The sequence below is a fragment of the Herpailurus yagouaroundi genome, unplaced genomic scaffold (genome assembly GCF_014898765.1).
Source record: "Herpailurus yagouaroundi ecotype Mexico unplaced genomic scaffold, PumYag 437, whole genome shotgun sequence".
Taxonomy (NCBI): domain Eukaryota; kingdom Metazoa; phylum Chordata; class Mammalia; order Carnivora; family Felidae; genus Herpailurus; species Herpailurus yagouaroundi.
In genome coordinates this window covers 1023181-1040106 of record NW_024412654.1, presented here as the reverse complement: position 1 = coordinate 1040106, position 16926 = coordinate 1023181, and the positions used below count along the sequence as shown (strand labels likewise).

Sequence of the window (16926 nt, the reverse complement as noted above, 5' to 3'; positions counted from 1 at the left end):
CAGCCCTCCTTCCGTTTCTCTGATTGTCCACACCTTGGGTGGGTGGGGGACATGTGGACCTACAAGGACACACGCCATCTCCCTGGGGCCATAGTACACGTTAGGGCCCACTTGCTGCCGTCCGTCTGTGGGTCGGACAGATGAACGATGATGTGTATCCACCATCACGGCATCACACAGAGCAGCCTCACTGCCCCCTGACCCTCTGTTCTGCCCGTTCCCTCCCCCCAGCCCCGGCAAACCGGGTCATTTCACTGCTGCCATAGTTTTGAGTTTTCTAGAATGTCCTAGAGTTGAAATCCTATAGCCTGCAGCCTTTTCGGACTGGTTTCTTCCATTTAGTAACGCACGTTTAAAGTTTCTTCACGTCTTCATGGCTCACTTCCTTCTAGCTCTGAATGTTACTCCGTTGTCTGGATGGATCACTTTATCCAGCTCCAAGTTTTAGCAGTTAAAGCTAAAACTGCTATAAACATCCCCTGTGCAAGAACCTGGTGGTAAGGGGCAGGCCCAGGAGGGCTCGTCCTGGGGTGCAGCAACTCTGCGGGAAGGACCGGCTCCTTTCTGTCCTACGACCTCACGTGTCCCTGCACGTTCCAGGCACATGCACAGGGGCCCTTGGCCAGGAGGACCAGGCTCAGGCTAGCCACCGGAGCTGGTGGGGTCCGAGGAGGGAGCCGGTATGGTGGTCTGCTCCCCACACAGTGCATTGCAGGGAGCCTCTCACCTGACCTGTCACGGTGCGTACCTTCTGCCTGCTTCGCTCCTACCGGGACCCTTGGGCAGGCTCAAGGAAGGAACAGGTGCCTCCATCCTTCCCACCCGATGGCCTGGCTGGGGGCGGGCGGGGGGGGGGGCTCCTCAGGGGCTGCACGGGGCACAGCCTGGGGGCTGGGGCCTGCCCCTGAGACAGACCTCCGCCTGGTCTGGGTCTCTGTTCCAGCACTGAGAGCCCTTGGCTCACGTGTGGCAGGGAGGCACAGCCTGCAGCCTCTGCATCCAGCCCTGCCAGGTCTCGGTTGGGTTAGCCCTGGACTCCTGTGGATGCCCTCCACCTGGGGCTGCACGGCCATCTCCTCGGTGGGAGGGCCAGGGTGGGGCCTGTGCCCTCAGAGCTGCTAGAGCAGGGAGGGAGCATTCCCTGCAGAGGGCATCTGCGGGAGGAGGGTGGGGGTGCCCTCTGCAAAGACAGCCCAATGCTTCCTAAAGCTGCTGAGCCAGAGTTCCCTACGTCACACATGACCGGGCCCGTCTGTCAGCCCCGGAACCTGGGGGCCCCTCTCTTCCCTCCGGCCGAGGGCGTGGGGGCTGTCCTGGGAGTTGTTCAGCACAGGTGAGCCATCCTCTGTCACCTGCATGAGTTCCTTCTCATCTTCACCTTTAAGCGTGAAGTGTGGTCCAGGAGAGACCCCTGTCAGCAACCACTAAGCCCCGCAAAACTACGGGGACTTGCGCATCCGGGTTCTTTCATTGCGGGCAGTGTTTTCAAGGTCCACTCACGTTGCGAGCGTGCGGCCGGTTCTTACGGTTCGCTTTGCGCACGACACTTTTTACTTTGTGATGCCCTATTTATTTTGCCGATTGGTTGTTCCACTGTGCGTGCCCCCACTAGAACGGGAGCTTCACAGCTACTGAGCGCCTGGTCCTTCTCTTCGCTGACCCAGCGCAGGCGCTTCCTGCCGCCTCCCGAGGCCCCGGACCGGAGATGAGGCACCTCCGCCACCGCCTCCAGCCCCCCCGCCCCGTCCCCACAGGGCCCTACTCAAGGTTTCCCCGAGGACTGCGCCCCCCCCCCCCCCCCCTTCCCCCCCCCCCCCCCCCCACGTATGCCCCAAGTGCTCCCAACTGTGCCAGAACCAGCCCTGGCGCAGAGCAAACGCCTGCTACCACGGATCCGGGAGACTTGCAAAGTCTGAGGAGGCGCTGGTCTGCGCGCCAGGACTGCTGCTGCGAGCCTCTAGGCCAGGGGCTCAGCGGGGGCCCTCTGGGGTCCCCTGGGGTCCCCCTCGGGAACGCAGGGCCCGCGGCGCTGGCTCCCTAGGGCAGGGGTGCAACCGGGATCCGAGCGTCCGCGCCCGCCCTTCTGAGCACCTGTCGGCACCTGCAGGCTCCGAGGAGTCGCGCGCCGCGCTTCGCCCCGCCCTCGGGCCCTGCATCGCCCCGCCCCCGGGCCTAAGCTCCGCCCGAGGGACTTTTGTCCGCGCCCGGTCGCCGTCCGCAGCGCGTTGCACTTCCGCCTTCGCCCACGCGGTCCGGCTCGGGCTCATTCCGCCGCGCCGTGAGTGGGGCCGAGCGGGTGCGCGTCCTTCTGGTTCCAGCGAGAGTGGCCGCGGCCTCCCGCACTCCGGAGGGAGAGCCGGCCGGGCGGGGCGGGAGGGTCGGGCGGGAAGGGCCGGGGAGGACCCGGGGGAGGGCCGGGGCCGGGCGCGCGCCCCCCGCCGCCCCCCGGTCGCGCATGGCGATCCGAGTCGTGCGGGCGGCGGCCGGGGCCGTGAGGAGAGCCTGCGGACCGTGCAGCCCGAGCCTGGGACCGCGTCTGCTCCGGTAATGACGGCGCGCTCGCCCGGGCCCGGTCTCCAGCCTGCGCCCCGCCGCGCGCGGCCGCGTCGCTCACGCCGTCCGTGTCTCTGCAGCTTGCCCCCCATGGCCGGGAACGTGGAGGCCCCCGCACCCGTGGGCGCCCGGCCGGAGCGCGACCCGAAGGCCCGGGGTGGCTGGCGGGGCGGGGCCAGGATCTGGGAGGAAACGGAGCAGCAGGCGAAGAAGCTCCGGAGCGCCTCGGACGCGGAGCAGCACAGGAAGCTGCCCAAGCGGAAGATCGTGCTGCTCATGGGCTATTCCGGGAAGGGCTACCACGGCATGCAGGTGTGCGGGGCCGCCGTGTGCCGGGGACAGGCAGGCAGGTCGGGTGAGTCCCCTTGGGCAGGATTTCGGTTGGAATCCAGGCGGCTCTGAGCCCTGCTCCGTCCCTGGGAGATGCCACGCTGGGGGGCTTTCACGGACCTCCCGGGCGTCCAGGGGGCCCCGTCTGCCGCTGACCATCGTGTGGCCACGGGCAAGCGATTGATTCAAGCTCTTCGTGCCCTTTTCTCATCCATAGGCGAGGGGCGGGGGGGCGGCTGGAAGACTCGGTTGTCTTGTTTGTCAGATACATTGAGGGTCAGAGCCTGTGGGCAAGCAGAATTCTCTTTTCTGTGAGAATAGGAGGGCCACCTCCTTGATGTCACAGCCCTGCGGGCCCTGGAGTCTGGTTAGGGCAAGATCTGAGGGGCAGTATTACGGAGCTTCTAGAAGTCACGGGTGTCTTTTCTCAGCACGCATTAATACCAGGAGGTTGTTGTGCAGGCTGGTCGTGTGAACTGAAGGGTTGAGGAAAAGCCAAGGATTCCAAGTCCAGCCCTGGCTGGTAGTGTCCTGGGGTGCGCTTCTCCCTGTGTGTCCAGAGGCCTGCCTCCCTGTGGGGGCTAAGACAGGGTGTCCCTCTGCACCCAGCCGCTGCAAACAGATGGGTCTCCAGCAGGAGAGGTGCTGGTTTTCGGATCTGACCAGGTGGGAGGAAGCAGCATCTCGGGTGATCCCTGCTGTTGGCTGTTTTCACCTGGCTGCCCGGGGTGGAGCGTTTCTAGAGACTGTGGGTACCCTCCGGTAACTGTCCTACCTGCCATGGGTGGGGAGTAACTGCGGTGTCCCTCCAGGGCCGCAAGTGTGGACACAGCACACAGGCTCCATGTGTGGAGCATCGCGGGCCCAGGGCTCCCACCTGTGGGCAATGACTGAGTGAAAAAAACTGCTTTTCTATTCTTTTCTTCAGAGGAACGTTGGGTCCTCACAATTCAAGACCATCGAAGATGATTTGGTGTCTGCCCTGGTCCGGTCGGGCTGTATTCCTGAAAATCACGGTGAAGATATGAGGAAGATGTCCTTCCAGCGGTGTGCCCGCACCGACAAGGTAGGCACCGTCTCTGCGCCTCCCCCACAGGTTTGAGCAGCGCCTGAAGCTCCTGGACCGCGCTTGTCCTTGACTTCACAGCTTCACGGCTCCCTTGTCAAGACTCACGGCTGTGAATGACCGGTGCACAAACCAGACGCGCCGAAATGGAAGGAACTGAGAAGTTCTGGAGTGTTTCCAGTCCAGGTGTGGCTGGACCTCAGTGCTCCCTGCTCCCCACACTTGGTTTGTGTCCTGTTTGTGAATCCTCCTTCTTTGTCCCTGCGGGTGGCATGGTGGCCACAACGTCTGCCTTAGATACAGGCGTCTCAGGCTTGCCAATACCTGTGGGATTGTAACATCAGATTTTCTGAAAGGGGAGAGGAAACAGGTGAAACTGGTTTTAATGGTCGGTTTTATTTGAGTCCGTATTTCCAAGATAGCCTTCTTTCAACACGTGGTCAACATAAGTACAGTTAACACAGTTCCCATTGCGTGTGTGCGCATGTGTGTGCGTTTTGGCAGTGTGCTGGGTGCTCCGTGCTCATGGCTTATCACCACCACACTGGCCACATCTGGTGGACTGGGGAGCCTCGGTGGCCATGGCCCGGTGCTGTCCACTCAGTCCTGAGATTGAGTCCCACTCTGTTGTCTCATTGGCTCACGTGTCTGTCGTGGGCTCAGTCACGGCTGGCATGGCAGCTGTGCTGGGTGGTCTTGTCCTGTCCTGGGACTGGCCTGGGCAGGAGCTCCCTAAGGAGACTGGAGGGGTGCAGGGCGGGTGGGTAGGGCAGAGGGCACAGACCCCAAGCTCTTCGCTGGTAGACGTGAGACGCATAGTGTGCACCAAGCCTTTTGCCCCTGCTCCGAGACCCTGGCCCTGAGATGCCTCTGTGGCTGCCTGAGGTCACCGCGGGTCTGACACAGACACGGGTAGCTCGGGGTCCTGAGCTGCTGAATAACGCCCCCCAGGGTCCCGAGGTACCCAGATCCCCCGGGCTTGTGCGTCAGGCCGGCGGGATCCTGGAACTGGTGCCGTTGTACAGACGGGTAAACGGAAATGGGGCCGCGGGTTCGTTTCTTGTAGGCGATGCGGAAACATTTCAGGGTCCTGGACTCCCTTATGGTTTTCCTCTTCTTTTTAACGTTTGCATTTAGGGTTCTCTGGTTGTTTTCAAGGCAGAAAACAGCAGATATTTGCTTGAGCTGACAAAGAGCATCTCAGAGCGTGGTGCTCAATTTCCACTGTTACTAGAGACTGCTTTGTCCGGGTGTGTTTCCTCTTGCAATTTGGAGAGCCTGAAGAAACCAAACTTCTGATACTAACATCCCAACGCTCGTGCCTCCGGCCCCTGGGATGAATAAATGACGACACCTTGTTGGTTTCTATTTCAGATTTTTATTTTTTTTTTATAGTTTTAAAAATAGTTGTTTGTCTTGAGAGCGCGCAAGCAGAGGAGGAGCAGAGAGAGAGAGAGAATCCCAAGCAGGGTCCGCACTGTCAGCACAGAGCCCGATGCGGGGCTCCATCCCAGAAACCCTGAGATCCTGAACTGACCTGAAATCAAGAGTCGGACGTTTAACCAACCGAGCCATCCAGGCGCCCCTGATTTCAGATATTTAAATAAGCACCTTCGTTGAGACACAATTCACTGCTCACAGTTTGGCCACTCAAAGTGTGCGATTCAGTGGACTCGTGCGTTTGCAGAGTGGTGCAGACACCCCTGCAGCTGCTGTCAGGATGCTCATCTCCCTGGAAAGGAGCCCACACCCCTTGGCAGTCTCTCCTGCCCCAGCAGTGCGTCCAGAAGGTTCTCATGTCAGCATGTGACTGATACAGAAATGTAGCAGTGCGATCTGTTTTCATTCCCTTTTTTTTTGTTTGTTTGTTTACTCTGGACTCCTGTCCCCTTCCCTGTCCCTGCAAGAGAGCACATGGGGAGTGGCAGAAAGAGGAGACACAGGATCCCAAGCAGGCTCCCCGCTAATGGCGAGAGTCCAGTGTGGGGCCCGAACTCACAAACCGTGAGGTCATGACCTGAGCCAAAGTCAGACGCTTATAATCACCTGAGCCACCCAGGCACCCCTCGTTCCCGTCCTTTTTTTTTCCTTAAGACTTTATTTTATTGTAAGATTTTATTTTGAAGCAATCTCTACCTCTAATCTGGGGCTCGAACTCCCGACCCCAAGATCATGAGTCCCACGCGATTCCAGCTGAGCCAACCGGGTGCCCCTCCTTCCCCCCCCCCCCCCCCCCCGTTTGCTTGCTTGCTTGCTTGCTTGATTTATTTATTTAAATTTTTTTTAATGTTTTTTTTCGAGAGAGAAAGCGAGAGAGCGCATGAGCGGGGGAGGGGCAGTGAGAGAGAGGGAGACAGAATCAGAAGCAGGCTCCGGGTTCTGAGCCGTCGGCACAGAGCCCGACACGGGGCTCGAACTCCTGAACCTTGAGATCATGACCTGAGCTGAAGTCAGACGCTTAACCAACCGAGCCACCCAGGCGCCCCAGTTTCCCGCTTTAAACAGAACCTTTGGAGAGTGAGTTGCAGACATTGTTCACCCTGAAATCCAGCGCCCCGGGCACCGCCTCAGTGTACCTGTTGCTCCTGAGAACCCAACACTTACAGGATACCAATACCCGCCTGCATTGGTTTTGTTCCTGATCCAGCACCTAAACCCGGGTTCGTGCCCGGCCTGGCCTCTGAGCTCCCTTTCACTTAAAATGCCTCCTGCACCTTCCTGATGTGATGGCGTTTTGATGAATGTCCTCAATCCGGATTTGTCCGATTGTCCTCGTGGCTCAATTCGGATAAAGGTTCTGGACAGGAACGTTACACTTGTTAGAGTTGGTTTCTTCGCGTGTGTTAAGCCTTTTTGGAAAACGTGATGGGTCCACGGGTGCACGCAGCAGCGTGCGGCGAAGCGGGTGATGCTGGAGTGGACGCCTGGGTGTCTGCACTCGGGTGAGCACCCCAGAGCCCGCCCGCCCCCCCAGGAGCACTCCTGTCCACTTCCCTGTCCCTGCAAGTTCTGCCGCGTTGACTCTCAGTACAGCTTTTAGGTGAAAGTGCAGCATCGGTGGGGGCGGGGGGGTTGCACATCTGGATCCAGTCATCTCTGCAGCTGGCACCCCTTCCCTGTCCAGTCGGTACCCCCTGCGCCTTGGTGTGCCACGCCGCCCTCCCCGTGGGGAAGGGACACAGGAAGTGCCCTGTGGTGAGGCGAGGGGGCGGATGGCGTGTGCGTGTGCTGGAGCGTGAGCCCCCTGCCCCCGCCACGTGCCCGAGCGAGGGTGCCCGCAGGTGCCTGGAGCAGGTTGGCGGATCTTCCTAGCTTTGCCTCGCGGTCTCCCGACTAAATCGTATCTTCTTCTTCCCCTAGTTTAGGGTCCCATCCGAGGGGGACTGTGTTTCCTACTTGCCTGACGCGGTGCGGGTTTTGTGGGGATTGGAACTCGTTCGCACCGTTTGGGCAGCTGTGCTGCCGGCCCCTTGGTGGGTGCAGCGTCCTTTCCAAAACTGCAGCTTCCGGCCGGCACCTGACCCCTCTGCTTCCTTTGCAGGGCGTGTCCGCGGCGGGCCAGGTCGTGTCCCTGAAGGTGTGGCTGATCGATGACATTTTGGAGAAGATCAACGGCCACCTTCCACCTCACATTCGGATACTGGGTAAGCGCTGCGCGTGCGGGGCCCTGACGTTTCACCAGGCTTCCCTGCCCTCCTGAAGGCCAGCTGCGCAGACAGACCTGGAACAACCCTTCACGTGCTGCTGCACGTGCCTCGCTTTAACCAAACGCTGGACGTGCAAGTCCAGGTTCGGGAAAGTTACAACGGGCGATTATTCCCTTTTATGACAAGCCCGGTGGGGATTTTTAGTCTGATTCTCTGCTCTTCGGTGGCCTGCACGCGCAGTTCACGTTCGCCCTGGTGCTGGGATGGTTGGTGTAGAGCTCGCCGTCTGTTTCTCTTTGTCGTGTCTGTTCTGGGTTCCCCTTTTTTTCTGTTTCTTCTTCTGGACTAACATTTTTCGTAATTCCGTTTAATTAACGATCATCTTGGCTGCCCCGGTAGCTGTAACTTGCTGTGGTTCTTCAGTGCTTGCTTTGGGGCTGAGAGCGGCGGTTGTCAGACTCTGGACGGCTGGGGCCGCGTGGCCCCAGGACCTCGGTCTCGGCCGCACGCGCTCCCTGACTGTACCCGCCCTACCTCCCCTGCCGGCGCCCAGGCCGAGCGGCCGTGGTGTCGTCTGTGTTCGAGCCTGCCTTGCCGCTTCCCCTCAGCCCACTTGTCGTGGAGCCCGAAAACCACAGCGGCGTGGCCCTGTCCCTTCCCTGGGCTTGGTGCCGATGGGCGTGTATGGCTCCGCCCGGACGTGCCGGCCGCCCTGCGTGCAGCCGGCTAAATGACCGGCCGGTCGAGGTACAATTGCCGAATGACCAGCGGCAGGTTTAAGTATACAGTTGGGAGGTTTTGACATACCTCACGTCTGCGGAACCTTCTTGGGTGAGACCCGCCCCCCACTGCCGCTCTGCTTCCTGTCGCTGTGGGGTTCTGTCTGTGGAATCAGGCAGCACGCCTGGGGTGTGGGCGTGGGCGAGCGCGAGTCTCTTGGGCAAAGCCGCTGCGAGCTGTGGCACAAACCAGACTCTGGGCGTGAGGCGGCCAGCACCCGTCGATTGCCGAGCCCGCGTGTGCTAGCGAAGCGGGGCCCTTGTTTGTCATGGGGGAGTGGGCGCTCCGCCCCCCAGGAGACACTCCTGTGGGTGGCGCCTAGTGGAGCCCATCCTCGCCAGGCCTCCCGAGGCCTCGAACAGTGCGCTTCCGTGGGAGGCTCTGCGGCACCTTCCACAGACGGGCCCGTTTCGCTAAAACAAACACCGCGTCCCGTCCGGTCAGCTCAGTGGTCAGCGCTCCCTGCATGGCATCACACATGGGGCGGCCCTGTGCACAGTGCAGCTTGGCGATACTCTGTGTGGACGACCGTGACTTTGTAACTCAAATTCCCCCCGGAGCGGGGCACCTGGGTGGCTCAGTTGGTTGAGTGTCTGACTTCCACTCGGGTCATGATCTCACGGTTCATGGGTTCAAGCCCCGCATCGGGCTCTGTGGGCAGCTCAGAGCCTGGAGCCTGCTTTGGGTTCTGTGCTTCCCTCTCTCTCTGCCCCTCCCCCACTCACGCTCTCTTTGTCTCTCAAAAATAATAAATAAACGTTAAAAGAAAACCTTCCCCCAAGCAGATACAACAGCCACGCAGACACGACCAAGGACGTGCTGGCTCCCCCACGGGACAGGTGTCTCCCACAGACCTGCCCTCCTCGTCTTCAGGGGCTGCCCACTGCTTCACCCCACGATCGTTCCAGAGCATCCTGGATCCGTTTTTCTGTGGCTGGGCTTTCTAAGTTTTCTCTGTTTGTTTGTTTGTTTTTGCTGTTAAACCTGCTGCTGCCTCGGTGTCTTTGCACAGAACCAACCGCTCGTAAGGGGTGGTTTCGGGTCCCGCCACGCCTCCCATCCGCAGTGTTGTGCGTCCTGTGGAGATGAGCCCCCTGCATCTTGACGAGCCCTGGGTTTTAACACATGCCTGTGCTTTTGATGAGTGTGTGTGTGCGTGTGCGTGTGCGTGCGTGGCTGTGAGGTTGCACGCTGGGCGGGTGCAGGCTTGTGCGCGGAAGTCGGTCCGTGTGCGGTCCAGATGCTTGTCGGCGGGAAGTGTGGTCCTCATTTGCCCCTTCTCCCCTCAAGGACTGAAGAGGGTCACAGGCGGCTTCAACTCCAAGAACAAGTGTGACGCCAGGACCTACCTGTACATGCTGCCCACGTTCGCCTTCGCCCACAAGGACCACGACGTGCAGGACGAGAGCTACCGGCTGAGCGCGGACACGCTGCGGCGGGTGAACGCGCTCCTCGCCTGCTACAAGGGCACGCACAACTTCCACAACTTCACCTCGCAGAAGGGGCCCCGGGAGGCCAGCGCTCGGCGCTACATCCTGGACATGTTCTGCGAGGAGCCTTTCGTGCGGGAGGGCATGGAGTTTGCAGTGATCAAGGTGAAGGGCCAGAGCTTCATGACGCACCAGATCAGGAAGATGGTCGGCCTGGTGGTGGCCGTGATCAAGGGCTACGCCCCCGAGAGCCTGCTGGAACGCAGCTGGGGCGAGGCGAAGGTGGACGTGCCCAAGGCGCCGGGGCTCGGCCTGGTCCTGGAGCGCGTGCACTTCGACAAGTACAACCAGCGCTTTGGCAACGACGGGCTGCATGAGCCGCTGGACTGGACCCAGGAGGAGGCGGGGGTCGCGGCGTTCAAAGAGCAGCACATCTACCCCACCATCATCAGCACCGAGCGCCAGGAGCGGTCCATGGCCCGGTGGCTGGGCACCCTGCCTGTGCATGACTTCGACGCCACCGCCCACGCGGCAGCCGGCCTGGGCGCCAAGGTGGGGTGGGGACCAGGGGCTGGAGGCGGGGGCCCTGGGGCCGCCACAGGCCTTCCCTGTCGGGAGCTCGGCCGAGCTTCTAGCCTGCTCTGCACCGGTGTCCCTGTGTCCATCATGCAGACAAGCAAGCTGAGCCCCGGGGGGGGTCACGGGGTCACACCACTGCAGACCAGCAGAGCCGGGGCATTGGAATGGGTGGCTGGTGACCCCAAAATGTTGCTTGGTGTCCGTTCCCCGCTCTGTGCTTAGTGACTTTGGACGAAGGCTGTGCTTGGTGGCTGGCCTTCCCATTGGTGAGATGGAAGTGTCAGGGTGAGCCCTGCTGGGTCCTCAGCACGTGTCTGTTGTCACGCCCGCTCCCGAATGTCCCACCTGCAAGATCCTGTCCTGCCGGGGCCATGGCTCGGGGGGGGGGGGGGGGCGGCTCATCCCCGCCAACTGCATTTAGGAGGGAGCGTCTGTTCCAGGCCCTGGAGCTAGTGGGTCTGCGGCCGTAGGTCTCTCCCCTGGGGGGGGAGGTGTCCTGAGCCGGTGTTCTCGGGGCCGTCATCTAGGCGTCCACAGAAACACTGCTGCCTGAACGCCTGGGGTTGTAAACTGGTACACGCGGGTGACGTAGGCAAGGCGAGTGGGCCAGGTGTGGAAAAGCAGGTGTGCAGGTGGAGTCACAAGTGGCCAGCGGTGTCTGCGCGGCGATGGGGATCGGTGGACGCTGGCCGGCAGTAGCGCCCCTGTTCCGTCTCCCCGCCGCCAGAGAGCGCCACTTCGGGTGGGGGGGCGGTGGGCCATCTCCGGGAGAGGGCCACGTTGTGCGGGAGGGTCATGTGAGGAGGGGCGGGGAGGGCCACGTCGGGAGACTCCCAAGTTTTTCCAAGAGGAAGTGGCATTCTGGAATTTTAAGTGAAAATTGCCACTCTAATTTGGCAGGTGGGGTAGGAGGCGGCGCATGCGCAGATCTGATGGGGGGGGGTGCTGGGCCCGCCCTCTGCTCGCCATTGCTGGAACCACCTTTGGCTGCTGGCTGGCTGGACACCTTGAGAGAGACCTTCCACATCCCGTCCCTTGTTCCCCTGGGTCCCCCGCCCCCCAGGCAGGCAGGCGAGGACACGTGTTGGCGCTCCTCCCCGACAGGGCAGGCGGGGGGAGGGGCCCTGGTGTGGTGTGTCCCCGCGGACCGCCCCGCCCCATCCCCACTTTTGCTCTTGTTCCGCAGGCACCCAGCCCCCTGGGAGACAGCGACTGAGGCGGCGGCTGGCCCACGGGTGCAGGGCCATCCTCGCCGACCCAGGGAGCCGCGCCGCGGCCCCGCAGCCTCAGGGTCCCGAGACCTGCGTCAGGTTGGGTTCCGTCGCCGGCAGGACCTGTCGCGACTCTGTTTCCAGCTCGTGCAGTAACCGCTCACACCTCAGCACGGAAAGACACTATTTTTTTAAAAAAGCAGTTTTCTTATTAAATAAGTACAAACTTTGCCTAAGGCACCCCTTGTTTTACGTTTCTATGTGTTTTGCGTCCGGAGAGGGAGGCAGTGCCGCGTGCTGTAAAGGGACAGAGTAGGATGCTGGTGAGCGGAGCCCGGACCCGTGCCAGGCCCTTGGGACGGAGCTGGGCAGTGCGGCGGTGCCAGAGAAGCTGGGCAGGTGGCCCTGACCCCGGAGCCGCCCACCCGGCCTCTGCACACGGCCTTCACCCGGTCACGTCCACCCCAGTGCTGCCCACGCTCCTGCTGGGGGGACTGGGACAGAAGAGGGACAGGGCGGCCCCTCCAGGAGTGTTCCTGGCAGAAGGCCCACCAGTAGCCTTTTCTCTCGTTGGTCAAGAGCGCGTCACACAGGCTGGTCTAACTGCGAGGGACACTGGCGGATGCATTTTACCCAGTGGTGTGCAACATGGCATGGAACACAAGTGACCTGTTAGCAAGAAGAGAGGGATCAGGTGACGGGTGGGCAATTGGCAAGTCTGGAACAGTTCGCGTGGCGGAGGGGTGCGTTTTGTATGTGCATGCTTGTGTATGTGCGTGCATACGATGCGTGTGTACCCCTGTGTATGTATGCACAAGTGATTGTGTGCGTGGTGCCTGTATGTACATTGAATGTGTGCATGGATATGATGCGTGTGCACCCCTGTGCATGCACGTGTGATTGTGTGCTTGTGTGTGTGCGTGTGGTGCCTGTGTGCACGTGATGTGTGCCTGCATGTGATGCGTGTGCACTCCCGTGTGTGCACACGTGATCGCGTGCTTGAGTGTGTGCACGTGGCACCCGTGTGCCCATGAGATGTGTGCATGCCTGTGATGTGTGGGGTGTGTGCATGGGCATACTTGTGCGCACAGGGGGGCTGGGCAGATATTCTTGAGGTCTTGAGAGTTAATAGATGGGGTAGTTCGAGTAGGATCAGGAAGACCTTTGAGGATGTTGGTGGTGACCTGGGGAGGCCATGTGCAGAGGGTGAGTGAGGTGTGTGTGGGGCCAGGAAAGTAGTTGGGCCTCCTGCTGCCAGGTGGATGGAGGTGAGCACAGAAGGGAGGAGTTGGGGCTGACTTGAGCTTAAGTTTGAGCACTGATGAGCTGGGGCGATTGACAGATGGAGCCCCCGGGGAAGGTGGGTTTGGAGGACGTCTGGAGGTTGGTTTTAGGCACGTTAATGTCCCCTGTGATAGCCAGGGTTCTCTACTAAGTCATTTCTGGGGGCAGAAATTAGCCGAGTAGCTACTGGGACCTTGGGTTCTCCTGTGAAAGGACACGAGATCTTGGTTGGAAGATCAAACCACTAGAGAAGATAACTCCCAGTTGTGACTGCAGGTAATTAGTGGGTGACCCATTTAAACCACTTTGGAGGACTCATGGGTACATGGTATTTTAAAGTAATCCATACACTTGGGGCAGCAGTGCAGAGGAGAGCGGCTGCCTTCGGTCCCTCGTTCCCAGGGCCTCTGCAGGGCCCCTGCTCGTAGTGGTTGCCGTGGCTTCTCCCAGAGAGCTCTGCATGTGTGAGCCCCTCTGACCCCTCTCTTCACACCGATGAAGGCTTACAAGGCACACTGAACTCTCACCTCGACATAGCGTGGTTTCAGAGACATGAGCGTCTGCGTGTTCCTTGCTGGTGGCTCATCTCGTAGACGGCCCCGGTCTCCAGCCTGCTGCCGGGCGTTTGTCCGGGCATTTCTGTACCTCCTTGTCCACATGCGAGTATCCCCAGATGCACAATCAGTGGTCTGATGGGTCTCTGATGGCCACTTGGTTTTGACAGCTCTTGCCCTCCATGGAAGGTGTTTGACATTGGATCCCTGCCAATATCACATGACAGGAGCTGCCCTCTGCTCCTCCTCCAGAACCTCAGGGGAGCAAGCCTGACCTTGGGGCGAGCCTCTGACTGGGTTGCATGATCCCTGAGCGTGGAAAGCCCCAGGAAGCTAAGGTCAGAATCCGCATGGTCGGGGTATCAGATGCCAGCTTTCAGATTCAAGCAGGAAAGCGGTGTTATCCCAAGGACGCAGGAAGGCAAGAACCCGCACTTCCTTTCCCTGGCCTGGCCCCTGGATGAGGGAGGATCCCAGCCGCCTGCTGGATCCCCCGTTGGCCAGCATGTGGGGTGTGCACACGAGTCAGCCACCTGGGACACGTTGGGAAGCCATTTCAGCCGTATCAAGACTGCACACGGGTTTCTGGAGGGGAGGGTGTTATGCTCTGGTTCTGTAGACTCTGTACAGGAAATTTGGAGCTTACAGACCGGGGGGTAAGGTGGGAGGCTCAAGGACCTGGATTGTACTGGAGCAGGTCTGGAACGGTTTCCAGAACAATACGGAACTGACCCACTAAGGCACCTTTTCCTCATGCTCCCTCTGGAGGTGGGGGAAAGGAGTTCCCAGAGCTCCCGGCCCACGGCCACACAGGTGGAGCTGCTGACAAGCTGCCCAGAGCTTTGGCCCAGGATGAGGGGTTCGTGTCAAGAAGTCACCGCTGTCCACGGCTCCAAGTTGAAGGCAACCCACCACTGGGCCTCCCTTGCGGGGGAGACCCAAGTTCTACAGCCGTGCTGTCAGGTAGCAAGTACGGCCAGGAGCAGCGGGAGGGACGTGGTCACCTCCCTTCTACCTCCAGTGTCACACAGATGCGGCAACAGAAGGGGGCTAACTCCGCCGGGACTCTGGCGGTGGGGGATTGTGGCAGGTACGTTGTAAGTTTCCAGCCTCACCAAGCAGGAGAGCCTTCTGAAGGTTAAAAGAGCCAGTCCCCGGGGCGCCTGGGTGGCTCAGTCAGTTAAGCGTCGGACTTCGGCTCGGGTCATGATCTCACAGTTTGTGAGTTGGAGCCCCGCATGGGGCTCTGTGCTGACAGCTCAAAGCCTGGAGCCCTCTTAGGATTCTGTGTCTCCCTCTCTCTCTTCCTCCCCGACTATTGCTCTCTCTCTGTCAAAAATAAATAAATGTAAAAATAAATAAAAATTAAAAAAAAAAAAAAAGAGCCAGTCCCCACCCAGGCAATTCAATCTGAGGGAAGCTGTTCTTTTCCATGTGATTCTGGAACAACTGGTAAGTGCAGCTGCCCACTCTTGTCTCCTTTTTGTTATTTTTTAAATATTTATTTTGAGAGAGAGCAGGGGAGGGTCTGCGAGAGAGAAACAGAGAATCCCAAGCAGGCTTTGTACTGTCAGCACAGAGCCCGACACAGGGCTTGAACTCATGAACCATGAGATCATGACCCAAGCTGAAAAGTCGGACACTCAACCGACTGAGCCGCTCAGATGCCCCTCGTCTCCTTTTTATAGCCAGATTTTAGTTTTGTTTCTTCTAAGGATTTTTAGTTTAACACCAGAGGGCCTTTGCACCTGCACTTTGCCCAGGCACTTTACTGCTTTGGCCTTCATTTTTGTAAATGAAATTTTTATTGAGATATAATTCACATACCATACATGCATCCTTTCAAAGTACACAGTTCAGTAGTTTTTAGTAAATTCACAAAATTGTGCAACCATCGGTGCTACTTAATTTCACAACATTTTCGTCAACCCCAAAAGGAAATCGCACGGCCGGTTGCAGTCACCCCCCACCGCCTCTCCTCAGCCTGCCGCCACCACTAACCTACTTTCCACCTCTGGATTTTCCCGTTCTGCACATGAAAAAAAAATTTTTTTAATGTTTATTCTTGAGAGAGAAAGAGACAGAGCACGAGCAGGGGTGGGACAGAGAGAGAGAGACACAGAATCTGATGCAGGCTCCAGGCTCCAGCCGACAGCACAGAGCCCAAGGTGGGGCTTGAACCCACAAACCGTGAGATCGTGACCTGAGCCGAAGTCGGATGCTTAACTGATTGAGCCACCCAGGCACCTCTGCACATTTTATATCAATGGAATTACATGATCCACGTCTAGATTCTTTCGCTGGGTACTGCTTTCAAGGGCTCATCTATGTTGTAGCAGGTGTGCTAGACATCTGCTCCCTTTAATTGGCTGAGTAACAATCCATTGTATGGACACGGCCACATTTTATCCATTCATTTGTGTTGTTTCCATTTCTTGGCTCTAGTGAGTAACGCTAAGAGTATTTGTGTGCATGTTTTTGTGTGGACATGTGTTAACTTTCTTGGCTATGCACTAGGGGAGTGGAACAGCTGGGTCATATGTCAGCTCTGTCTTTAACTTGGAGGGGTGCCAAACTGTCTTCCACAGAAGCCGTATCATTTGAGATCCCTGCCAGCAGCGTCCGAGGGTCCCCATTTCTGCGCATCCTCACCAGCACTTACTTTTTCCAGGTCGTCGTAGCAAAAGAAGGGGTTTTGGTCTGGATGATGTTGAGCGAGGAGTCTGTTCTTTTGGGACATATCCACTCAAGTCTTTCGCCTGCTTAAAACTCCTTTGTCCCGGGATGCCTGGCTGGCTCCGGTCCTGGTCTCGGGGTTGTGGGTTGGAGCCCCTCACTGGGTGCAGAACTTAGTTAAAAATAAACTATGTTAGCTAACTTGACAATAAATTACATTAAAAAAAAGGTATGAGACACAGATGTAGTCAATAAGCTAATTAAAATGCAAAGAAAGAAGAAACTTTAAAAAAATTTTTTAAGTTCAATTTTTTGAGAGAGAGAGAGAGAGACAGAGAAAGAGAGAGAATCCCAAGCAGCTGTCAGTGCGGAGCCAGACGGAGGGCTCAATCTCACGACCATGAGATCACAACCTGAACGGAAATCAAGAGTCGGGGTGTCAACCCACCGAGCCATCCAGGTGCCCCACAGACAAGCTCTTTTAAAAGTCGTTTGTTTGTTGATTGCTTGAGTTGTGAGCTCCCTGTCTGTTTTGGATCCAACTCGCTTATCAGGTGTATGCTTTGCAAATATTCTGACCCCTGCGATGCAGCGTCCCTTGTCAACAGCCTGTGGAAGCGCCAGCGTCTTGGTTCTCACGACGCGGGGTCTGGGGACGCCGCTCCAGCCCCGCCCACCCTCGGGGCCGAAGCGACGGCTGTGCCCTCCGCCACGCCGGTCCGCCAGCGGCCCGTCGGCCCGCCCCTCTCCCGACCGCTCTAGCCCTCTAGCCGTCTCGTCGCCTCCCTCCGTGTGACGTCACTTCCGGCTCGCCGT

The 16926-nt window shown here is 58.9% G+C and overlaps 1 protein-coding gene across 4 annotated transcripts; it reads left to right on the top strand.

The window, feature by feature from the left end:
- Positions 1-2180: 2180 nt before the first annotated feature.
- PUS1 (pseudouridine synthase 1) lies at positions 2181-11836 on the top strand. Of its 4 annotated transcripts, none has more exons than XM_040464156.1 (7): positions 2181-2278; positions 2634-2865; positions 3812-3949; positions 7491-7593; positions 9162-9215; positions 9667-10358; positions 11572-11836. In XM_040464156.1, exons 2-7 carry the CDS (start codon positions 2644-2646, stop codon positions 11599-11601), a joined length of 1239 nt encoding a protein of 412 aa, XP_040320090.1. In that variant the 5' UTR covers positions 2181-2278; positions 2634-2643; the 3' UTR covers positions 11602-11836. The 4 variants fall into 4 exon arrangements, with proteins under 4 accessions (XP_040320090.1, XP_040320089.1, XP_040320087.1 ...); XM_040464155.1 differs by having other exon boundaries at positions 2207-2296; XM_040464153.1 differs by lacking the exon at positions 2181-2278 and adding an exon at positions 2412-2544.
- Positions 11837-16926: the final 5090 nt, after the last annotated feature.

What these genes read in the sequence shown, in the direction of transcription:
- PUS1 (XM_040464153.1), top strand. Translation starts at nt 2,456, where the DNA reads ATGGCGATCCGAGTCGTGCGGGCGGCGGCCGGGGCCGTGAGGAGAGCC. An exon ending in CTGGGACCGCGTCTGCTCCG is followed by an intron (nt 2,545 to 2,633) that starts GTAATGACGGCG and finishes GTGTCTCTGCAG; the next exon opens with CTTGCCCCCCATGGCCGGGA. An exon ending in CTGGCTCCCCCACGGGACAG is followed by an intron (nt 9,216 to 9,666) that starts GTGTCTCCCACA and finishes TCTCCCCTCAAG; the next exon opens with GACTGAAGAGGGTCACAGGC.